Raw genomic sequence first — 24,580 nt, forward strand, 5'->3', positions numbered from 1 at the left:
GCAGATACTGGACTCTTAGAAAGTTTTTTCAAAAGAAGCAGCCACTCCTGTCAGAGGGGGGGAGGGAGGCTATCTGCAGCTCAGATCTTTCATTCCTGAGGCTATTACATTCAGAGGCCCTGCTGGCTGGCGATCTGATAGGGATTTCAATTAAAAATGTATTTTATTTTGCTTTTAGCTACACAGAGAAGGCTGCATAAGCAGAAATCGTCTTGTTCTCCCTGCTGTATAGTCGAGTCAGTGTGCGGCGTAGTTTGGTTTTTCCAGCTCTGTATGGGACAAAATAAAAATTATGCATGAATAATAGGTGCAAGCCTCTGGGCTGCAAAAATAAAACAAATGCTTAAATTCCAAAAGCTGCAGCTCCTCTAATGACCACTGGAGGCAGAGCCCACAGTTTGGGGTGTTAACATGAAATAAAAATTAAATGCAGCCAGTTTCCTCCTGCATGACATTTTTCACACAGCTCACCTGTTTAAATGTTATAAATGTGTAAAGTAAGCACGGTCAGGAGCAGGAAGGGTTTCTGGCTGAGCTTCTGCTAATCTGAGTCACTAAACTGGATCTATGGACCATGTTTGTGCTGTTGGTGCTTTTTGGAGCAACATCTATCTGGTAACTGTCATGGCTTGCTGTGCATTAAATTTTACACGCTGTCCTGGAAGTCTGTGCTCCAGTTTTGACGCGTGAAATTCTCATATATTATGTCTATGCTGTACATTATGTGCGTCTGTGTGGTTTGTTCATACAATTTACGACAACAAAGCATTTGTTAAACTTGCTAACAAAGCATGCTAATGTTTGCACAATTATTTAGACGCTTGTGTTTGAATATGCTAACTTCTGTCCGATAAACACACAACCTGGTGATGCCCCTGAATGTGACTTCACAAATCGACAGGTGGAATCACACTAAAAGATCGCACCCATGGTCTGCTCTCAGTGTTGGTCTCTAGTCTCAAGTTCTTTCAGCATTTGATGCAGAACAGCCAGAAGATGTTGCAGTATCTTTCCCCCAGCCTTTTACACTCACAATAATCCCTGACCCCCCAATTGATTCTTCTGTTTATCAACAATCCATGATACTAACACAACGCTATCAGCGAGAGAGCCCTGAACACAGATCACCTCTGGATCCTCCGTGCTCAAGCTGAGTGTCTGCAGACCTCAACCGACCAACTACAGCTTGATTTTTACTAATGAAGAAGATGAACGGGCCTGTAGGATTGCACATTTCTACCTGTACTCATTCCTACACTAGAATCTGTTTATTTTTGACTGTAACATCTAAACATGTTAGTAAAAGAAAGGTCTTCAGTATATATTCTTTACTGGCATTGATATTTATCCAGATATGTTGGAGGATAAAAGTTCAGAGTTGTATTGTTAATTACACGGGCGATGTTGCAAAGCCATGCAAACGTAATGCAATAAATATTGTAACAGTAGCCTAACACTGCTTATCATTAATTAGAAAAACACACATTTTATGGCTGTAGTTTGTTCACTCAATGCAATTTGACCACTGCACTCTTTTGTCTAAATGTGGTGAGCACACAAACCAATGAATGATGAAGTCACAGTTGTTATGTCCATCTTTTAAATATAGTTTCTCGTGTGTGCATACTAACGCTCTCTCTGTGTAAAATATATTATGATTGTGATGATGAAGATAAAATGGAGAATGCATTCAGTATGCTCGCAATCAAAAAACCGTCCTGCACATCTCACCGTTTCTGCCACTGAAAGATTTCTTTCAAAGCTTGAAATGTTCTGAAAACACACTGACAGGATCTACTTTCTTTCAAAGAAAACTGTAGTGCACACAACAAAAACACTGAACGTTACATCAGTGTATGTGAGTCGCTTTGATGTGGACTGAAAGGAGCAATCACCATGTTCCCTTCTGTCTCTCTGAAGAAGTTCAAATACTAAAAAATAGCGTATTGAGGTAATGTTCTTTCTTAGAAATGTATGTGAATTACTCCCAGAACAAAAACAGCAGGTAGCCGTCTGCACATCAGAAATATTGGAGACTGTGTGGGAGCATGAAAGCTGACCACGCACATACTTGCAGAAACTGTGCAAAGATAAGTCTTTCTTGGAAAATGAAAACTCAAATGCATCTCCATTAACAGCCTCTGTCCACTAATGCTTTTTCAGAGAGGGAGGTCAGTAGTCATCAGGAAAACATACACAAAAATGTTCTCCTTTGTAAGCATAAAGTCTATTTTTCATCATCTTTTCAAAACAGTAAATGCCACAAACACTGTTGTGTGTAGAGCAGGGCGATACGAACAAAAATATTTATCACGATATACATTTGAAAATTTGCAATAACGATATAACTGACGATATAATTGACACGAGACAAAACACTTTACGACTCCACAACTTTATTAGTGCAAAAAAACCCAAAAAAAACCCATCAATGTATTTTCACTTAAACAAGCAGCTGTTTTTTATATCCATTAAGTTATATAAAAAATTAACAGTGCAAATGCAAATTCTTTGCTGACAGTTTAACCAAAAGACATTTCCAGTGGAAACTGGCCGACATATCCTCAGCATAACCATGTATAATATCCACAAAGCTTAAAAAGAGGTTATACACACACAATATGGTAATATTATGTTGAAGCACAGTACGTATCACTCCGCGAGGCTCCTGCCTACGATAGCCGTAATGCTCCGACAATCCATCATCATATGATATGACCCAGCCCTAGTTGGGTGTAGGGCATTACTGTGCTATATTCTTTAATCACATTACAGTTACTAATCAAATAATCATTTTCATTTATTGCACAAAATAACAAGAATGCGATGGTTACAAACTGCATCCAGGCCAGAAACAGCCGTTCACTGCTGCTAACGTTGTGACATGGACTGTTTTCAAGCATCTGTGCAGACGGCAGAGTAACATAAAGCAACACAAGGAACACGGAGCGACGTTATTTAAAAATGAGCGCATGCTGAACCCGGCCCAGCAGCCAGAGCCCGATCTTCAGCAGCTAAGAGTGATGAGCAGTCAGGCTTGTACCGCTGTAGCCTCCAATTATACCCCATCCTGCTTCTATAGAAGAATCAATCATTGTTTTGTAGACCCTTTAACAACATCTTGTAGTAGCAATATTGGCAAATAGAGCTTGTAGTAAACAGGGGGAATAAGGGAGGTATTAAGGAACTTCCTCTCGGCTCATTGGTTTGAAGAAAAGGCATCACGGTGCAACAATCCTTTTAATCAACAATCCTTTTAATCTTTGCTTGAAACACCATAAAAAGGGTTTTATCCATAAGTGACTTGTTATTTTCAGTTACATTAATATAATATTGCTTTAACTTGTTCATTTTATTTGGGATTGAGTACTGTATTTCTAATGATGTTTATTATTTGTTGAAAGTACTGTTAAAGCTGCTTCTCTAAGCTGTCAGTATAGACTTCTGACTCGTGCAATAATATGTTTTTTCAAATTGTTGTATTATTGCTTTCTTTTGCATCGCTACATCCTAAAGGTGACTGTGGAGGCCACCTAAGTGCAGTGAACCCATTCTCAAGTTGAAGAAACCCACTTGAGATCATTTGAGCTTAATGACATTATCCTGCTGGAAGCAGCCATCAAAAGATGTGGTCATAAAGGGATGGAGATGGTCAGAAACAATACTCAGGTGGGCTGTGGTATTTAAATGTTTAAATGATGGTCAGGTGGCATTAAGGGGCCCAAGGTTTCTCAGTAAAATATCCCTCACACATTACACAACCAACACCAGCTTAAACTGGTGATCCATCACAGGATGAATCCATGCTTTCATGTTGTTTGCAAGAAATTCTGATGCTACCATCTGAATGTCAAGACTCATCAGATCAGGTGTTGTTTTTCCAGTCTTCTGTTGTCTAATTCTGGTCAGCCTGTGTGAACTATAGCCTCAGTTTCCTGTTCTGAGCTAACACCAGTGGCACCCAGTCTGGTACTCTGGATACCTTAATCTCATCTGACCTCTGAAGCCTAAATAAAACACAGGTGGGACAGACAATAACAAAGGAGAGAAGACAAAGACAGGAAGTAAAAACAGAGTAAAAGGTGAAGCAACTATGGCAACAAGACAGGACTTGGAAACTTGAAAGATGAAGACAAGATAGCAGATGGCAACATAAGAAATATCCGAAAGAGTAACCAAACATTTCAAATAAACACCAGATAAGAACCCAGGCCATGTCACACTTTAAATCGCTTTCTTCAGGGTGGTAAATATGTAACATAATGGATGACTTTTTAATAACAGTAATAACTTTTATATTGACTCCAAACACTTGTCACAAATTTTATACCAAAGAACAGGATATCTGGCCTCATCCTACACCTGCTTATAGTCAGATAATAAGTTAACCAGAACTAATTTGCACTGCTGAAGAAAGCAACATAATTATATATCGTTATCATAAAATGATAATCATCTGCTGCAGACATTAATTAATTTTGCACTGGTAGAAAACTAGTGGAGTGCCAGTCAAAACACAGACACACACAAATTCCTGCTAATGTTGTATGAGAAAGCAGATAAGATTGCGTAATTGCGAAGTCAACCAAAACAGACTCAAATGCAGCACCACCACTCAATCACCGTCTGCAAGCGGCCCCCTGAGCTCAGTGTCTGCAACATTCATTTGCCTGGGGGCAGATTTAATAGAGCGGTCACGCTGTGCTGGATAAACACCAAACAAGGACACACTAAAAAACGTTTAAAATCCTCATTTAAGGTTTTAGGAGACTGTCAGACACAAGAAAAATGTCCTCAAGTGCACGAGTAATTCTTTTATCATTAATATTTATAATAAAAACAAAAAGGGATTTTGTTTGGAAGACTGTAGCATACACGGACCTTTGTGAGACATTTTAACTTCTTTTAACTATTTCTCCATAAACAGCGAGTGCAGTAATGCAGGTACCACACTGACCCATCAACTGTTCTCAGAGAGGGCATGTTAATCCCTTGTTTCTCATTATTTTCTAAAGCTGTGCCAAAATCAGAGGTCAGCTTGACATCAATAGAGGCGTGCTCTCAGGCTGACATTGGCCGATCACCGGGGCTTTACTCCGCAGAGAGAGAGCCTCAAAAATAGTGAGAAATGCAGATCAGCTGGGATGATGCAGCAAAATGAGAGACAGGCTCACTCTAAAATATGAGCTGACAGATCAGATTAAATGTGGCTGTCTGCTGTTTGAGTGGTCGTGGAGTGAGAGGCTGCAAATCTCACATTTCTTAGCAGTATATGCAATAAACATGTAATATAAATAATATTATTAAAGCTTAAACAGGCATCAGAAAATCTACAATAACATTTCAACAGGTGAGTTTCTTGAATGTTTCAGATACATCTGCAGCTCCTCTGCTGAACTGACTGCTTGTAGTGCTCAAAGATGCTTTTATACAATGAACCCATTCAGACAAGCGCTTTTTCTACACTTGACTGATTTCTATCTAACGTTCACACACTGATGGAAGCAACCGAGAAACCTGCTCTACCTCCTGAGCTACAGATCCAACCGCCTAAAAAATGACCTGCAACCACTAACGTTTTCCTGGATGCAGGGAGGCCGTTGTCCTACTTTCACTCTAATACGACTGAGCCTTAAACTAACTACATGTACCTAACTGTAGGATGGCGGTATCCAGTTGACTCGTCCTGTATGACATTAACAAAAGTTAGTATAGTTTTTATGTGCCAAAACTAGAGATGTGATGTAATAAGGAGACCCACTGAGATTTTGGACCACACCTTTCTTTAGAAATATGTTTTTCCTCCAGATAAATGGTCGTCTGTCACTCAGGAGGTAGAAATTTCTTGCTACTAACTTCAGTCCTTTGTCAAGATACTGATTGCTAAATTGTGAGGTCTGCGGCGTGGCTGAGGGGGAGGCGGACGTACCTGAGCAGCATCCGCAATCTCGCCTCGTTGGCTTAAAAAGAATGAACTAGGTCGTGTTGTTGTTGGTGATGTGTGTGGGCTGTAGTTGAAAAGCTGGATGCAGCGGATGCTCATGTTATTAACGTAACTGCCGCAAATTTCTTTGTAAAAGTGATTCCGATGTTAAACGTTAGTTCCCCGTGACTTTTCTGCCAGGTAACTTGCGCCCCACCTGTCAGAAACTCTAATCCATGCAGCTAAATCAAATGATTTAGGTTCATGAATGTGGCTTAGAAAAGGTGCTTTGGGTGGTCTGTTGAAGTATATATGCATCACTGCAAACAATACCCCACACTCAGGTGCCCACAGATTGGACGACACTAATCTTTGAATCCTGCTATAATTTTAATCCAAACAACAAACCTGTAGAGTTTCATGAATGCACCTTGCACAGCTGCTATCGCTAATGCCATCATATTGACAAAATCTCTCCAAACTCACTGCTCAGTCAAAGTCAGGCCTCACATTTCCACAGTCCTCAAACTGGAGTCTTTTCTCTCTGCGGTAAACTTTCTCAACAAGGACTAAAGATGACAGATAGAACAAACAAACCTCTACATTTCACACTGAACTAAATTTAGAAACAAATGTGCCCCATGTAACGTCACTACATTGGTCTGCAACGTGGAAACAGCAACCTTTATTAGATATCTGGATTTGTAGCCTGAAGAACAGATTTATGATACAGCTTTTTTTAATGGCACTTTCAAGTCAGTTCATTTCTCAGTAAATAAAGGAGAGTTGAAGGAAATGTCTTCTTACCTGCATGGACACGGCTCGGACTTGAATTGTTTTCGGTTGGGAAAACAGCTGGGGATCAGCAACACGCAAGGTGAACTCACCGCTCCTGCAGGAAGACGAAGAAAGGGGAACTCTTAAATGAAGACAAATCTTGGAGTAGGGAGACTAAATTTCACCATCCCTTATTTCTGAAATTGCTTTAAAAACTGCTTTAAAAATGTGACAGGCACAGCATGCTACCCTCAGTCCCGTGAGGGTAGCATGCTGTGTTGTCATTAGACCTGATCACCTGTGAGTTATCTGTGGGAGTGGAGGTGAGCTATCACAAACACACAAAAGCCCACCTGCTCACACACTCATCATCATCAATGTGCCCCCCCTACACTGCTGCCTTACCATATTCCAAGCCAAGGCTTATTACCCACAACTCCCCAGGGCTGCAGCTGGGAGACATCCAGAGAGTCTGAAGATCAAATAACCGAGCGGGTTGTTTGTTTTAGTGACAGAAAGGAAAAAGCCAAGTGCTTAGGTGCTTTTTGGACTGCAGTAGCATCTTTGAAAGTTGCTGACAAAAGTCTGCTGAAGGTTGTTTTCCTAATAGTTTTAACCGTCATGGTCCTCTGGTCCATGTGTTTCTAGTTTCTCCTGCCTCACTGGCACCACGTTTGATGCCAGTCTTCACATGCTCACCCATCTCGTTTTGGTTTTACTTCCTGCTTTTGGTCTGGACGTCTCTTCCTGCAGAGATGCTGAGATGTTCTCAAGCTAGTTGAGAGAACTAATCCCTGACTTACTGCCAGTAAAAACACACCAAACTGCAGCTCTAAAGTGAAACAGCCACAGAAACAGCCCAGATACACGTAAAGTATGGAGTTATATTAAAGTAACAGAATATATTTCTGAAAAATAGTCGCTGAAGTTGTAAATCTCATTTTCTGTGCAGAGTGTTGCTGTTGCTGGTACATGTCTTCACTTCATTATAGATGAGAGAAAGATTTTTTTTTTTTTTAAATGCAGCCTTGAGACAAGTGGAAAGGCTTCTGATCAGTAGTAAAGTCTACCACTCAAAGAAATAAAATTCATTTTTTGTCAGCGTCTTGACCCATGGCATGTTTTTCAAAGGCACTCGTGAATGAAAATAACTCATTTTGAAAGCTCAAAAGAGTTTGTCTGTAACAGCAATCAACATTTAATCTTTTTATTCATCATTCGTCCATTTTTTCCCACCATCATCTGAACGCAGCACATGTTTTTGGGTTTTTTTCCTGATGGACACATCTCCTCTTACGGGAATTAAAACCTGTTACCATGTGCTTGCTGTTCTGGGTCTACAGCCGTCATCCTCTGCTTGACATAATTTGAAAAATATGGCAGATTTAATCTCATTTGGAGTTTTACATTTTTCTGTCTCCATTAATCTAATGGCTTAAACCTGTACAGAGGATCACATTTTGCTAATTCACTGGCATGCTGCCATTTTAGGCCTAACCAGCTGCGTCAGGATTGACCAATATGACTGCTCTGTCCATTCAGACTGAGTGAGTGGACATCTGTCCCAAACACAGCGACAGAGGGGAGGCTGCAGAGAACAATGGGCAACATTTCTCACCCATTAACATAAGACTGCCTTTTGATTTTCAGCTGCTTTGTTTTCCTTTTAGGATGTCAGGGGTCAGCGCTCTTTAATGTCTGCTTTCTGCTGTCTACACGTATCTGCAGCCTCTGTGATTCCCGGCACGGAGTGCACTCAGACTGGGGTCAAACAGAAAGAAATGCAGATTATGCAAATATGACCACATTAACCCAAACATGTAAATGTAATGCATCTCACATCCATGTTCAGGTTAATAGAAATGAACTTTGGAGTCAAGAAGCAGCATAAATCAAACAGGAAACTTTGACAAGGAGTGAAAAATTAAATGTCAGGATAGTCATTAATGAGAAGGAAGGAGATGATGAGCTTAAAGGGATAGTTTTATCCACAGTTTGGGATAAGCTAACAGTTATAGTGATCAGGTCAGAAAGGTCTGAGGAGTCTAAGGAGACATGCACAGACCTCCCAGACACCACCTCCAGTAAGTCCTGGATTTACCCAAGATGCATTCTGGTCATCAAAGGAAGCTCATGTCTGCTGCGTATCCACAATCTGATTCTTTTGGTCACACCCACAGTTCACAGCCACAGGTGAAATGTAGATCGGCCAGTAGACAGACAACCTCACATTACATCCAGCTCTCTTCACCACAACAGACCAGTACAGAATCTGCATTTCCCACTGCACTCAACCCTTGAATAAGACCCTGAGGTACTCAAAGTTCTCCACCTAGGCCAGCAAGTGGAGGAGTGTCCACCCAGCTGAGACCCACCTGAATCTGGAGGTCATCACTCAATGACGCCAACACATCCAGGTTCTACTAACCGATGTTAAATTGTTAAGTCACGTTAGGCTCGCTAAGATATCTTATTACCTTTAATTTCGAGTTAATTGTTTTTGCACATAAAAAAATGCTTGAAAAAACCAGAAAGAACTACAAAGACAAAGAAATATCTTGGTACCATTTCATCTAAGATCTGTCGTTTAATCGAGGTCGGCTAAATAATCCCTGTGTGTGTGTTATCTCTGGTTTTGCACTATGAATTAGTCCTTAGTCCTGTCACTGTCTAATGCCTCTTCCACCAAAATAAATCCTTATTACTTGGTGGGACTTTTGGGACAGCGGAGGCACAAAGTAAAGATATAATCAGAATGATCATGAAAACCACCCAGAACAGTAGAAGCAGTCCGTTAGATTACGTTAGGTAAGATTTTTGCTGTACATGGATGGAGTTACAAAATTGCACACCTTGGCAAAGCAGTGCCTGCCACCCAAAAATTCATAAATTATTGTTAAACAAGTATAAGTATAGTAGCTCTGTGACTGAATACGTCCAAGTATTGTGTCAAACTCATGTCTGAGAAAAATAATTCCAGGCAAAATACAGAAAAAGTTTTGTCCATCTTACTGACCTGTCTTTGTCTCTCTGGTATTGGAATCGGACCCGTCCGTGCCTCAGCTCTGCCCACATGAACGTGTCGTCCTTCTTTATTTCTCGGCCTCCTGTCTCTTCGCCTTCTTCCCCTCTGAACAGGACCAGCCGTCCGTTACTCGGCTTCTGAACAAGCTGAAAGATCAGCTGCTCAGACGGACTGTCTGGGTCTTTCACCTGCAGCAGGGTGGGGAGCAGCGGGGCAAAACCATCAAAGGGAACCAGCAGGGACCCGTTGACATGGAGGGCAGGTGTGTGGGCGTTCACTGAGAGGACCAAGAAAAGAAAAACTCAAATCAATAACCTCATTCAAGCCAAGCTGGTGGAACACAAGTAAATTCTCTTACAGTGCATTTTAGATCCTTCTTGTGAAATACACAACAAATAGCAAACTTTCTTATACCTGTGGGGAAATTCATCGTCACGGATCCTCCAAAACAAGATTAAAGCAAAACTGGATTGTCAACGAGTATTTTTTAATAACAGAATGGGAACTTGGAAGGTAAAATAATCAGAAATAGAAATACTGAGTAGTTTAATCCATGCACAGCATCAAAAGTACATTTGTGAATGGTTTACTGAAAAAAGCCATCAAAGTAACTGGACTAATAACCAGTGTACAATAATAATTTGGTTTAAAAAAGCATCCAATTATCTTCATTAATACATTTTAATGCCTTCTTTAAATATCTGTTGGCATGGAGTTGTAGTCGGTTGGCGTAGAGGTTGAGAGGAGGTTATAAACTGAAAATGAAAAAAGTGTGTGTGGGAGAAATGGCAGACATATCACGAGTGAGACATCTCGGCCTTGGCGTGGCATTTTAGAAGTTGGCTCTAATTGGTGCTGACTTTGTTGGGGAACTTTTTAAAGATCAGCTCTTTTTGAGATGCCACCCTAATCTCATTATACCTCCCGTAAAGATGCCAGCAGGCGTGCTTAAATCTCAAACTCTGGGCCATGTAATTATACTTCCAAATGAGAAGAAGTCTATAATTTAAAGCAATAGTTCCTGAACTTTTTTTTTTAGGGGGGGCTGCCAATTTTTTGTTTTTAAAGAGCAATTTTTTCTCCGTTTTACTTCATTAACGTGTGGATTAGCTGAAGGCAAAAAATGTTCATTATTTTACAAGAAAACGCATTTATCAGAAAGTGCGTGATAATATATTCCTTAATTATAAATATGCTTTGTCACTTTTCATTAAGAACTACAGTCTGCGCCTCAAGGCCTCGGGCATTTCAGCCTGCGGGTTGTTTTAAGATAAAAGAGGAAAAAAATTAAAGTACAAACTCTTTTAACATCCTAACTCTGCAGACAAAGCCTCCCCAGTCTTATTCAGGAGGACCAATTAAAAGTCACCAACAGGAACCTTCTAATTTCAGACAGATGTTAGCAGTCTTAGCTTCCAGTATCTTTATATTTGACCTGCAAAGACTTACATTTGTTATCAGTTTTCAAATTTGACTTCATAAGATGAAGTTCTATAGACCTTTTTCACTTCTGGATAGAGTCTGATTGATAGTTTATTTACGTTCGTCAGTGACTGAGAAACACAAATTAAATCAAGAGTTTTGCTGGGATCTCAGCAGATCAGCTGATCTCAGTGCCAGTCCACATCAGCTGACACTTCTATATATCCACCAGCTCTCTCATACAGAGAACACTATTTAGCTTAGCTTGCCTACTGCACACTGAAGCTCATGCGAGCGGTATCTGACGTATTCAATGGCATAATCTCTTATCTTACTTCTGTTCTCACTCCTCTGGTTTTCAATGCATGGAAGGTTTTTCCTTTCAGTAACAACCACCTGTAATATTTAGGCCCTCTGCTAAAAGTAACTGAGATTTTTTTATTCAATCTTAAATACTTTTTTATGAACTGGTAAAAAAGAAAACCAGGAGAATGTCTTCTATTATATTACCACAGACTCTTTGGTTTAACTGTGAATGGACCGATCATAGTAACTCCCAAAAGATTTTAAAAACGGGAAAAACTGACATGGAAATAACAATTTTTGGTCCTGACTCATGTTAACATGGTCTTTATGTTCCAAACATTTAATTGCGATCACAAATTCTACCTGCTGAAAATATATAACTGGTCTGCTTGGTTGTGAGTTTCTTTGTGAAAAATACAATTGAAGCCTTTAATATGTTCTGATATATTACTAATACTATATTACAGTTGCTATGACCTTTATCTTCAACTGGAATCACTGTATCTGTTCTTTTTTTTTTTTTTTTTCAAAATAGCTGTTGTGAGCAATACTGCATTTATTTATTTATTTATTTATTTCTCTCCTTTTTTTTTATCATTCTCCCTCAGATATTTTTATTAAAGTTTCTGGATCCAATTTTACAAAAGACAAATTGAACAAATGCCGTTTTCTTTTTGAAGAACATAAAACAATATGAAACATACACTCCCACCTCATGATTATAGAAGTACCAGTGGGTGTACAAAAAGAAAGGGTCGAATCTAATAATACGAATAGTAAACCCTGGAGTACAAGATAGCAGTTCCTGAGTGTACAAGAGAGATGTGGAGAGTTTCAGAGCCCACACCCCCACACAGACACAGAAAAAACAAAACACAGAAACCAAAAAAAAAACAAAACACAAACATAATGAGTGGTCAGCTTAGTTGTAGAGATAAGTCAAATCTGTAAGAGAAAAGAAATATGTATAAAGTAGGTAAGTAAATGCCATCATAAGGCGCAGGCACAATAGAGTCCATATACTTAAACATAAACATCTTACTTAAGCATAAGATAAAATAAAATAGAATAAAGTCTGAGCTAGCTAATTGGGAGTGTTGCGAGACCGCAAAGTCTGAACATGGTCAAAAAAGGGTTGCCAGGTCTTAAAAAATTTGGCCATAGACCCACGCAGAGTGAATTTAATCTTTTCGAGTTTGCTAAAATGCAAAGCGTCTCTGATCCAGATTTCCCAGGATGGGGGAGAAGGGGACTTCCAACATAACAATATTCTGCGTCTTGCCAATAAGGTGAGAAATGCTACCAGATCCGCTTGGGGCGTCGGCAAGACAACTGTATCAGGAAGAACCCCAAACAAAGCAGTTAAGGCCACAGGTTGGAGGGTTAGCTGGATGATCTTTGATAAAGTCAGAAAAATATTAATCCAGTATTGTTTGAGGGATGGACATGACCAAAACATATGTATTAGAGAGGCAGGTGTTTGATGACAACGGTCGCAATCAGGGCTAAGGTTGGGGTATATTTGAGCTAGTCTGGGTTGCCAAATTTGAAACACATCACACCGATGTGTCGGTGATCTGACCACAGTTCAGCATTGAGCTGCACAAAGTGACTGAGGACTGCCAATGACAAAACTGCTCACTGAGTCGAGTGTGTCACAATAAAAGCACCACTGCGACACAAAAGTACGAGCTGCTGGTGAAACTTTATCATGACATTTGTTGCTGTGCAACTTCAAACTGACAACACGTTTTACTGTATAAGCTTTATTTTTGGAGGGACATTAACATTTTGCAGCTTAACCTCCTCCACAGCATCACACACTTTTTCTGTTAGCAATGTAAATTTGCTTTTATGTAATATCTTGTGGTCATTTGCATTATTTATGTGGGCATCTTTAGTTTATTTGCATATAAGAAAAAAGCTCCCACTGGTACAGTGCTTGATACATGATGCTGTGCTCAGTATAGAAACCTCCCAGCTGAGAGAGAGAGAGTGACCTGGACCTAACCCAAGCCTCCCAGTTTGGCTGCAGAATTCACCTACTGTTGGTCTTTAAACTGTATTTATGCAATTCTTCTTATCAGAATTAACAGATTTGAAGTCTGGGAGCTTTCTATCAATAAATTAAAGGACTTTTCTGCTATGTAATGATAACTGTTTGCAGTTTTAAAACCAACATAGGCATCATGTTATCACCGTGACAGGTCCTGGTCTTCTGGTCTGCATAGTATCCATGTCCACAGTCAGGAGTGCAGTATCCTTCCATGAGGTAGGTCTGATTACGACAAGCTCTGCAGAGTCCGTTCCCGTCGCAGAGCACGCAGTCGGACGAGCAAGCTGAAGGAAAAGATCCAAATTATTCAAATATTATTCAAATTAGAAAAATGCTTCTTTTTGTTTTTACACAAGTCTTCAACTTTAAATGTTTTAAATGTCTATTATAAATTTATTTTTCAAACTAAATTAATACTCTGATCTTCATAGAAACAGTCTTTAAAAGTCTATCACTACATATAGAAATAGAATAAAAAGAAGATGTATATTCTTACATTTGCAAGCTTTGGAAGATGCATCCAGGAAGTAGTTCCTGCCACATTCGAGCACACACTGGCCGTGCAGCGTGGCGTAGGGAGGCTGGCATTCCTGGCACTGTCCAGGACCTCGACAGTCCAAACAGTGATCATCACAGCCTGCCACAGAGAGCAAAACATTTGAAAAAAACAGTGATATAGTAACTGAGTTAAAGACATTATTTATTTTATCACCAGATATTTTCTTAATGTGTTTTTTGGCTACTAGCACCGGTGAAAAAAGTAACATGGAGTCACACAGAAGCTGTATTACAGACTGATTAATGCACACATGCATTAATCAGTTTGCTTAGGCTTGTATGAATGTGTGTGACTGAGTGAATGAGGCTTGCTGAGAGTAGAAAAGTGCTATACACCAGTCCATGCAGTTGATTTGGCCAGTTCATACAACTTCTACATATAAAAGCTCTTTTAAGGAACCTTTTAGTTCAGCTGCTGCTGATTATCTGCTTTATTAAGATTGGCTGCGTTAGCAATCGATTAGGAAAAACAACTTCAAATGGACACAAATGTACAAACAACAGTGTAAAAGCCCAGAGGAAGCTCTTTGTGCAGCTACAATAGCACCGACTGCATGTGAAGTGGGTCAATTTATCTGCTTTTTGTTGGACTGACCGAGGCATCTGTCTCCATCCCGATAGGAGCCAAAGGAGCACCCCTGTGTGCACACTCCCTCCTGCAACACGTAGGCCTCCATGCATTGCAGGCAGTCAGTCCTCAGGGGGCCTTTACAGGCATTGCAGCTCCAGTCACACTCTGCAAACAGGATGGACGGTAGCAGAAAAGGAGTGAGAGGAGGAGGTGTACGTGCGTGTGTGTGTTGGGACATTGGGATTAGAAGTGAGGGGATTTTAGAGGTGAGAGCAAATAGTGAGAACAGAACAGAAGAGAGGGAGGGCGAGAGACCAAAAGAGATTAATCAACTTTTTTTTCTCTATAGGATTGATTTTAAAGCCATTTGTGCTTCTTTCTCTCTCATCACCTGCACATCTGTTGTTTGTCCTGTGCACAATTAATACAGGCACGAAAATGAAGCACAGTTGGGACTCTTCATGCTTGTATGACCTTCTACATTTGTATTAAACCTGAAGATGAAACTAAGCAGGATATACAGTTTGTAGAGCAACTACACATACAGTGAAATGCTACATTTTCTTAAAACGTATCAAATATACAAATTAGCCATAACTGTAGCCCAGAAAACTTCTGAACACATCAAGCTGAACTCTGAAAAAGGGACACATGTCAGCGAGGCGACTGGTGTCTGGGCATTAGTGCCGTTCATGTGAATCAGTGAAGTGGACCTGGCACCATCTTTGTGGTGTTGGTGTCTTTCAGATCACTTTAAACGAAACGATCTGAGTAATAGCACGGCTTTGTGCTTGGTCCAAAACGTTTTTCTTCCGTTTTGGTTCTAGTAATTGATAGTCTGCTGAGAACTCCAGCCTTTCATCCACAAATCACCTCAGTCTTCAATAAAACAACACAGTGATCCAGTATGCTTTACAAACCTATGGCTAATAACATGGTGGCAGCGTCCTTCCTTAAATATACAGCATGCAGCTGAGATGGATGTTTGGACCTCCTGCTGTGATGCTAAGTTAATTAATATTCTAATTTCCTCATGCAAGTTTTCCTTGGGGTCAATCTTTGATTTTTTTGTTTATATTATGGCAATATATATATATATATAATATATATAATTTCGTCATTTTGTTTAACAGCCACCATGAAAACTAGTTCATCTCTTAGTCTGTCTTCAGCATCTACCTTTGTTTTTAGGTGATAGTGGGAGGCAAACGGTGGGATCTGAGATGTAAATGAGGGATTTCTCAGTGGACAAAGATCACTGATAAAGCCAAACAAATGTAGGTTTTGGTAGTGCTTAAGGGTTTGTAAGAGACTCTCTCTGAGAACTTTGAAAGCTCCCCCGAGGCTGTGAAATGAAAGCTCCCAAAGTTTCTCGAAGCTATTTTGGTGTTACTAAAGGACAAGATCAGAGAGGCTAAGGACAATTACAGGAGGAAGCTGGAGTGGAAACTCCAGCAGAACAGCATGAGAGAGGTGTGGAGGGGCATGAAGACCATCACTGGATTCAGGCCAACCAACAGCAGGGGAGCTGAGGGAGGTGAGAATAGAGCCGACGAGTTGAATCTGTTTTTCAATAGATTCGACACCACAGTGTCTGCTCCCACCCCCACAACCTCACCTGCAGTCAGCCTGGAATCCAGAGCCACACCACTGTGCCAGCCTCTCTCTTCACATGTTGCCTCCTGTGAGATTCCTGACACCCCTCCCCCACCCATCACCTTCACTCAATACCAGGTTGAGATGCAAATGAGGAGACTTCACTCAGGCAAGTCTGCTGGACCAGACGGAGTGAGTCCCCTTGTCCTCAAGGCCTGTGCCCCCCAGCTGTGTGGAGTCTTTCATAAACTGTTTATGCTGAGTCTGAGTCTGCAGAGGGTCCCGGTGATGTGGAAGACATCATGCCTCATCCCTGTACCAAAGACGCCTCGTCCCAGTGGCCCCCAGGATTACAGGCCCGTGGCACTGACCTCCCACATCATGAAGACCCTGGAAAGGCTCATCCTGGACCAGCTGCGACCCATAGTAAGACCACATCTGGATCCCCTTCAGTTCGCTTATCAGCCTCGTCTCGGAACAGAGGACGCCATCATCTACCTGCTCAATCGTGTCTACACCCATCTGGACCAGCCGGCGAGCACTGTGAGGGTCATGTTTTTTGACTTTTCCAGTGCTTTCAACACCATCAGGCCGACCCTCCTGGGTGATAAGTTAGCAGCGATGCAGGTGGATGCTTCTCTGGTGTCCTGGATTGTTGATTACCTGACAGGAAGACCACAATATGTACGTCTCCCACAGTGTGTGTCTGACAAGGTGATTAGCAACACAGGGGCACCACAGGGGACTGTCCTCTCCCCCTTCCTCTTCACCCTCTACACCACAGACTTCAGCCACTGCACAGAGACCTGCCATCTTCAGAAGTTTTCTGATGACTCTGCGGTGGTTGGATGCATCAGCAGGGATGATGAGACAGAGTACCGGGCTGTGGTCGACTCCTTTGTCACGTGGTGTGAGCAGAATCATCTGCAGCTCAACGTGGCAAAGACCAAGGAACTGATCGTGGACTTCAGGAAGACCAGGAAACACTTGACCCCTGTTTCAATCCAGGGGGTCAGTGTTGACATTGTGGAGGACTATAAATACCTTGGAGTACACATTGACAATAAACTGGACTGGGCTAAAAACACCACAGCACTTTACAGGAAGGGCCAGAGTCGTCTCTATTTTTTGAGGCGACTGAGGTCCTTCAACATCTGCCAGAAAATGCTGAGGATTTTCTATGAGTCTGTTGTGGCCAGTGCGATCCTCTATGCTGTTGCATGCTGGGGGAGCAGGCTGAGGGTCGCAGATGCCAACAGACTTAATAAACTGATCCGTAAGGCCAGCAATGTTGTGGGGATGGAGCTGGACTCCCTCAAGGTGGTGTCGGAGAGGCGGATGCTGTCCAAGATAAAGACAATGTTGGATAACACCTCCCACCCACTCCATGACATGTTGGTCAGTCACAGGAGCTCGTTCAGTGAGAGACTGAGATTACCGAAAAGCACCACTGAACGACACAGGAAATCATTCCTGCCTGTGGCCATCTCCCTGTACAACGCATCCACTTAACACACTGTTTGCTGCTACAACTACACATGTTTCTTTTCCAAATATTTATTTATAAGTGACTTATGTATGTATGTATGTATGTATGTATGTATATATATGTATATATTGTACTATTCTTAGTTAGTGTATTGTCTGTCTTGTCTTAATGTTGGTTTAAAATGGAGCACTGTAACAAAAAACAATTTCCCCCAGGGATCAATAAAGTATTCTGATTCTGATTCTGATTCTGATTTTGAGAGAGCTGATAGCCGTGGTGCTTTTAACTCTCTGGGTGCATCTAAGGTTCAGTGGATTAACCAGGGGGGTAAACACCATCATGAGCTGGATGGCTAAAAACCACCTGTCTAAGTGGGAGGCGCTGCTCGCTGGCTCAGAGGGAATCAAAATGTTTATTTAGCCCGGAGCAGCTAGCTTAGCTTCTAATCCCATAACAGACATGTGCAGTGTTGGTTCAGCCTCTGGGACCGGTTCCTTTGGGCCCCCGATACCTGGAAAACCCTTACTGCACTGGACTGAATCAGTGATAAAGGGTGATTTCCGCTTTATGTGAAATAACTTACTGTGAATTAAAGCATATGGTACATCAGCGTAACAACAGTCATGGGCTGAAATTAAATCTTATGCAGTCATTATTCTTTGATCCGGAAAAAGGAAAACGGATAAAAAACACATTTTCACGTGTCTTATTATTGAGTTCCAGCCTGAAAAAATGCAAGCAAGGCTGATTAGTGGGTATTTAAATATATAAACAGTGGTGAAAAAAGGGATCACTATTCACTCAGGCCCGGGATCCCCTGAGGCTCATGCATCAATGTCTCTGTGCACAGGAAGATGTAATACTGAGTTAAAATGCACACACAATGTGTAGCATTTGCATACCTGGTTCTACAGTTTATTACTTGATTGATGGAGCCTATAAACTCAATGTAGCACAGTACACTACATGCAATATGGATGAAGAGCAATTTATGAATATCATAAAGGGTGCACTGCATATCCTCATTATTAATCCCCCTTGCCTCACTGCACCAGTGCATTTTGTGTGAGGTTGTCAGGCGACTTGGCAGCGTACCTCTGCAGGTGCGGGTTGTGGTGTTGAGGTAGTACTGATGGGCGCAGCTGTCGTACTGGCATTCTCCGAACAGCAGCACCTTGGCCGGGTCACGGCAGGACGTACAAACCCCGGGCGTCTCGCACGTCAGGCACTGGCTGTCACATGCTGCAGAGAACAGAAAAGGTTGACGGACTAGTGAGGAAAATGTGAAACACCAGCCAACACCATAAACTGCCTGAATGTGGCTGTGTCGGATGCATCGATTGCCAAAATTCCTCCTAAACACATGCATGTGAGGTTAATAAGTGATTCTAAATTGACCTTGTGTGTCTGTAATAAGGAGGCAGTCTGACCAGGATGTACCCCACCTCTCGCAGCTTAAAGAGGCCCTCACAACACAAACAGAACTGAAGGAGTACTGAGTAATTAAAACACCAACTAACTGCACTTACTTGTTCATTGAGTCTGGGATCTGTCTGTAAAATGTAAAAATATCGTCTTAGCATTCTTTCGGTGTTGATGGCCTGTTTTCATGACTACCTACATCGCTTTCCCACCGGCTTCTCTGCTTCACTCATTACTTTCAGCGTATATTCCACTGACTCACCATTCATTTTCTGACACACCGTCTTTGTGAACTTTCACTAAACTTTTGTGCCATGAATGGTCCTTTTTGTTTGTGCCTGTTTTCGCCCTCTGCCCACTCTGTCTGGAATTCAATTCAGGCAATTCGTTCAATTTTATCTGCCTGACTTGTAGATGAACTTGTTTCACGCAAACAACAAGTTGGCTTTTTGGTTTTCTGTACGTGCGTGCTGCATTTCGCTCTGTTTTACGAGTTGTGACAAACTAAAAAGTAGCAGTAAGCTAATACCCATCAACTTCCACGTTAAAAAGTTTCCAGCAGAAACACATTTTTACGGGTCTCTGTGGATAGTATCCTTCTTTATAACAACCGTACCAGGATTATTATTTTTAATAACTCATCCAACATTGTTGCTTGTGTTGGAGCTGAAAATCAGTGTGTGGCCCTTGTCTGTAGCCTGTAGGTGTCTGCTAAGCTTCACCTTCACTAACCGGAGTCTCTGAACTAGACTTGTTTGGCTGTGTTTGTGGTTTTGGTGTTTTTTGGGGCATTTTAATTAAATAATCTCACCATTAATATTGCCTGATGTGTCCAAGAAGTTTGTAAATTTGTAATGGTAAGTAAAAGTCTATGATTTAATTAGACACTCCTTAGCAGTTATATATGCAGACAGTCTTCTCAGTGCAAACATAGAGTGCAGCTAACAGGAAAGGACCTTAACAAACCAAAATAGTAACATAGCAAAGGCATATTTTTAACATTCACAGTAAGCTTGTGTGTGTGTGTGTGTGTGTGTGTGTGTGTGTGTGTGTTTTCACTAACCCTGGCAGATCCTTTGGCCATTGTTATAGTATCCAAGGGGACATTTGGGGGCACAGAGTCCAGATGGCAAGAGAACGCTGTTGGCAGGGCAGGAAGTACAAGAGAGCGGCCCAGCCCCACTGCAGGCCTCGCATGATGGATGGCATTCTGGGAAAAAAAACGTCACCTTTTATGGACATGCAGTGACATAGAAATATAACCTAAGTTCCCAAAAAGCTGGCAGACCGTGTTAAATGTAAATAAGAACAGAATGCAATGATTTGAGATTTTACTCGTGGTTTAACATTGAAAACATATCAAATATTTAAAATGAGCCATTTTATTACGTTGTGAAAAATACTGGCCAACTTAGATTTTGATGGCAGGAACATGTTGGGATGCGGGCAACAAAAGGCTGTAAACAGCTCTAAAAACAGGAAGTAGACGTGCTGTCTGTGTTTGTTTGTGTCTATCCCAGCATCACCTCGACATCCTTGACGTTTGTCGATTGTTTCGTTCCAAGTTCGATGGAATTTCTATGCTGCTAATTAAACCCTCCATGTCAAAGGTTTTAATCCAGCGTGCCTTTATGATTTCTAAACTTCATCTTTTCCTCCGTCTGCCATGCGCCCTCCATACCGCCAACTGCCAGCTCGACAGTCTTTGCTTCTCTGTTCATTCAGCCTCAAGCCTTTATGTTCCAGTCCAACTATCCCCAGACTCTCCATTCACTGTAAAACCCGGCTTAATCGGCCTTCAAATTCCTCTATTTCTACTGAAAATATTGTATTTTGCACAACTCTGTTGCTTGTGAAGCTCGCACACAAGAATTTCACTCACATGTGCTGTACCAATGTACCTGCACATGTGATGTGACAATAAAAGTGATTTGATTTGATTTGATTTGAAAAAATAAAATCATTTTTAATAAAATAGAAACTTTTGGCTTTCTATTTAGACTTTCTCAAACCTGTAAACTTGTAAGAACTTTCAAAAAAGATAATCTGATATGTTGGAGAAGATATCAGAAAGACACTGATCCAAAAGGATGGATTGTGACAATAAACGTAGTCCTTTGTTGTTCTGTGTTTACTTCCTTAAACGTTAAACATGACCCTGTAGTGAGAATAAAGTCATTTTAGTAGTTTTGACTGTTAAAGAATTGCAATACAAGAAAAACTCAGATGGAAAAGGTTTTTTTAAGCTATAAACCCTCTTTGAAGTTGTCAAAAACAGATGGACACAACACTGAATCATCGGTTTCTTGACGACAAAAGGCGGCACAGTGGTTCAGCTGTTAGCTGTTGCCTTGCAGCAAGAAGGCCCAGAGTTCAAATCTGAGGACGGCCCGGTGCTGTGTTTTGTTTTGAAGTGTGCATGTTCTCTCCAGGTACTCCCTCAGTCCAACAACATCAATGTGAATCCTTATCTGTCTCTATGTGTTAGCCCAGCTCCCCCAGTAAGTCTGAACTGAGTAAGCGGCTGAGAGAAGGGAAGGATGGAAAAAGTCTTTTCCAACCCAAACTGTTGAGTTAAAAAATATTAACTTATCTAATAAGTGTATCGCGTTATTATCAAGGATACAGTCACTCAGAGTCATCTGCTCCTCATCCTTAGACACTGCACAGCCCAGCACCACACACTGCTCAGCACACTAACCACGGCATAAAAATATGAATCTGATGTAAAAATTCATCATCTGGCCTGAATCAGCACCAGGATAGAGGCAGATGTGCAAACATGTAGCTAATAAAATGTACCCATCCACCCACCTACCTGTTGTGTAGCACATGTTTGACCTGAGAGGTTTGTTCTGTGTCCACAGGAGCTATTTTTCCCCTCTATCTTGTGCTTTCTTCATATAGCTGTTGTAGTCACTGTGTGTGCATGAATGTGTTTGTATGCTATTGCCTGCAGCTAAGCTAAATGAGACTCCTGAGGTTTTACTCTTAAAGCCAGAGGCTTCCTGTTCACGCTCTGCATTTAGACCCGTGCGCAGATTCGCAGCAGATCAGTGTGGAGGCTGTTACAGCTGCTCAGCGGCTGAACCACAGGATGAGGAGGAGGACGAGGAGGAGGAGCAGGAGGACGATAATAATAATGACCAGGTATGATGAGGATAAGGATAATGGAGACAATGCGGAGGATGGCTTTGAAGAGGATGAGGGGATAATTAGAAATTCTTTTCTAGAGCAATTGTTTGTTTAAACATTTACTTTAAGTGTTTCTCCTGCTTGTTGTTTTCAGGTCAGCAGAGGGTGGAGAAACAAGCCCTCCCAGGTCAAGGAGGAGGAGGTTTGATTGATGAATAAAACAAAAGCTTTGATTAGATTTCCCTACATTAAAGAAAGCTACTGCCTGACCTCTGACCTTCTTGTACAAAGGCAGAGAAGTAAAAAGTCCTTACTGATGCAGGCTCCATGCCAGCCATAATGACCCAGAGGACAGTGAGAGACACAGTGATCGCCCAGCAGCCACGTTCTTGGCGCTTTGCACCACAGACAGATGCTGCCGACGCCCGTCTGGAGGTCTGCTGTGCAGCGCTGGCAGTCCGAGCTGCACTCTGTGGAGATAACAGAAAGAATGATTTGTATTTTTTCATCTTCACAATGTAAACAGAAATGTACGCCATTATCAGCCACTCGTCAACGCCATGCTAAAACGTCTTTTCTTAAATCAAACGAGCTGATGTGCATCTGAAGCAAAGCAGGCGCCTTTTATCTGACAGAACAAAGTTTGCTGAAGCGCCTGATTAACTGAGGATTTAAAGTTCTCTGCAGAAATGTTTCTACTCTGGTGACTTTTCACATAGATGTTCTATGCCACTGCATGTATATGTTCTTTTTCATGAGCAGTTATCTTTGTCTGACATATTTGATCATAAAACACAAAAATAGGCTGTAACAAAGCAACGGACAGACAATACAGCTGCATCTCGAAGTCTCTCCTCGTGTGCTCCTCACCTCTCCCTCTCACATGTCTTATGGAATAAACTAAGACAAATAGAAAAAGGAAAAGTAGGCAGTACAAGTCTGTAGGATTAGACGTGGCATCTACCCCAGTGTTTCATCCAGACCTCGATGATCTTCAGCTGCTTTATTCCAATTTCTATGTAACTCCCATCTCTACTGCTGCTAATTAAGCTCCCCGTGTCAAAAGTTTTAATCCAACGTGCCTTTATGATTTCTAAACTTCATCTTTTCCGCTGTCTGTCTGCCCGATCTCCGTCTGCCATGCACCGTCCAAACCTCCAACTGCCAGCTCGACAGTCTTTGCTTTTCAGTTCATTCAGACTCAACCCTTTATGTTCCAGTCCAGCTATCCCCACACTCCCCATTCACTGCAAAACTCTGTTTAATCAGCCTTCAGTTCCTCTATTTCTACTGAAAAAATAAAATCATTTTTAATAGAATAAGATGTGATAAGCTGGGTAAAGGGAGAAAGAGCAAGGGAGCTTATGCATTCACATTTAAGTTCTCCATTTACTTTGAAAACTTTTGGCTTTCTTTTCAGACTTTCTCAAACCTGCAAACTTTTAAGGGCTTTTAAATCCGTTTAAAAGAAAATCTGATATAATGGAGATTCAAAAGGATGGATTATGACAATGGCCCCATTCAAAGCAGTCCCGTGTTATTCTGCGTTTACTTCCTCACACGATGGCAGCAGGTAGCGGCAAAGGAGGAAATTAACAGCAGAGGTATTTATTGCTGCTTCACCAACAGCTTGATTTGTATATTTAGTTTCTGACTTAACCACAAACTGTGGTCAAAGCGAGTTGACTGAAAAGAGTTCCTCTCAGCTTGTTTACGTCCTTTCTTGCAGTAAGCAGTCAGAGACATTACCCAAGAAGCTGGAAAGACCTTCACTTAGTATAATAAAAGCTTACTTGTGGTAAGATGTATATTAAGATGAGGAAAAAGGAGAAACTACTGTTTGCAGCCTAATGACTCCCACTTTGATCCAAAATAAGACAGATGGTAACTCAGATGCTTCTTGCTTCAGAGCAACAGTAATCGATGCAGCATTACGGTGCCCGAGCATGTGGCAACAATACGTTTTGATAGCTCGAGCGCTTGTAAAACCACACAGTTTGTGTTTTTTTAGACAACTGCTGGTGTTTGGTGGAGAACACTTACTAAATATCAGCTCATGGCAAACAAAAGTACAATATAGTTTGTTGCTAACATGCAAAAATTAAGCAGAAATAAGTAGGAAGGATTTTAAAAGCAAAGCATTTCTGACTAAAGATATAAAAGGAGAGTAAATATGATTCCTTTATTGTTTTCCACACCTTTAAACTCCAAAACTGTGATCTCGTAAGATAAATGCCAGTGATAGGTGAAAAGAAGCTGCCCACACCCCCACCCACAGACCCGTATATACCCTCAGAACT

The 24,580-nt window shown here is 41.3% G+C and overlaps 1 protein-coding gene across 1 annotated transcript in view; it reads right to left on the bottom strand.

Annotated features, from left to right (window-relative positions):
• fras1 (Fraser extracellular matrix complex subunit 1) overlaps positions 1 to 24,580 on the bottom strand; it is a 302,138-nt gene that overhangs the window by 90,965 nt on the left and 186,593 nt on the right. Inside the window, exons 20-27 of the mRNA XM_085367553.1 lie at positions 22,595 to 22,750; positions 20,209 to 20,355; positions 18,819 to 18,965; positions 14,663 to 14,803; positions 14,006 to 14,146; positions 13,653 to 13,793; positions 9,717 to 10,002; positions 6,731 to 6,815 (exon numbers count right to left, since the gene is read on the bottom strand). Of these exons, the coding sequence (XP_085223679.1) occupies positions 6,731 to 6,815; positions 9,717 to 10,002; positions 13,653 to 13,793; positions 14,006 to 14,146; positions 14,663 to 14,803; positions 18,819 to 18,965; positions 20,209 to 20,355; positions 22,595 to 22,750 (1,244 nt within the window). The remainder of the gene's footprint in view (positions 1 to 6,730; positions 6,816 to 9,716; positions 10,003 to 13,652; positions 13,794 to 14,005; positions 14,147 to 14,662; positions 14,804 to 18,818; positions 18,966 to 20,208; positions 20,356 to 22,594; positions 22,751 to 24,580) is intronic.

This window comes from Diplotaxodon limnothrissa, linkage group LG12 (genome assembly GCF_057381915.1).
Source record: "Diplotaxodon limnothrissa isolate DT_005_m linkage group LG12, D_limnothrissa_male_GT1.1, whole genome shotgun sequence".
NCBI lineage: Eukaryota > Metazoa > Chordata > Actinopteri > Cichliformes > Cichlidae > Diplotaxodon > Diplotaxodon limnothrissa.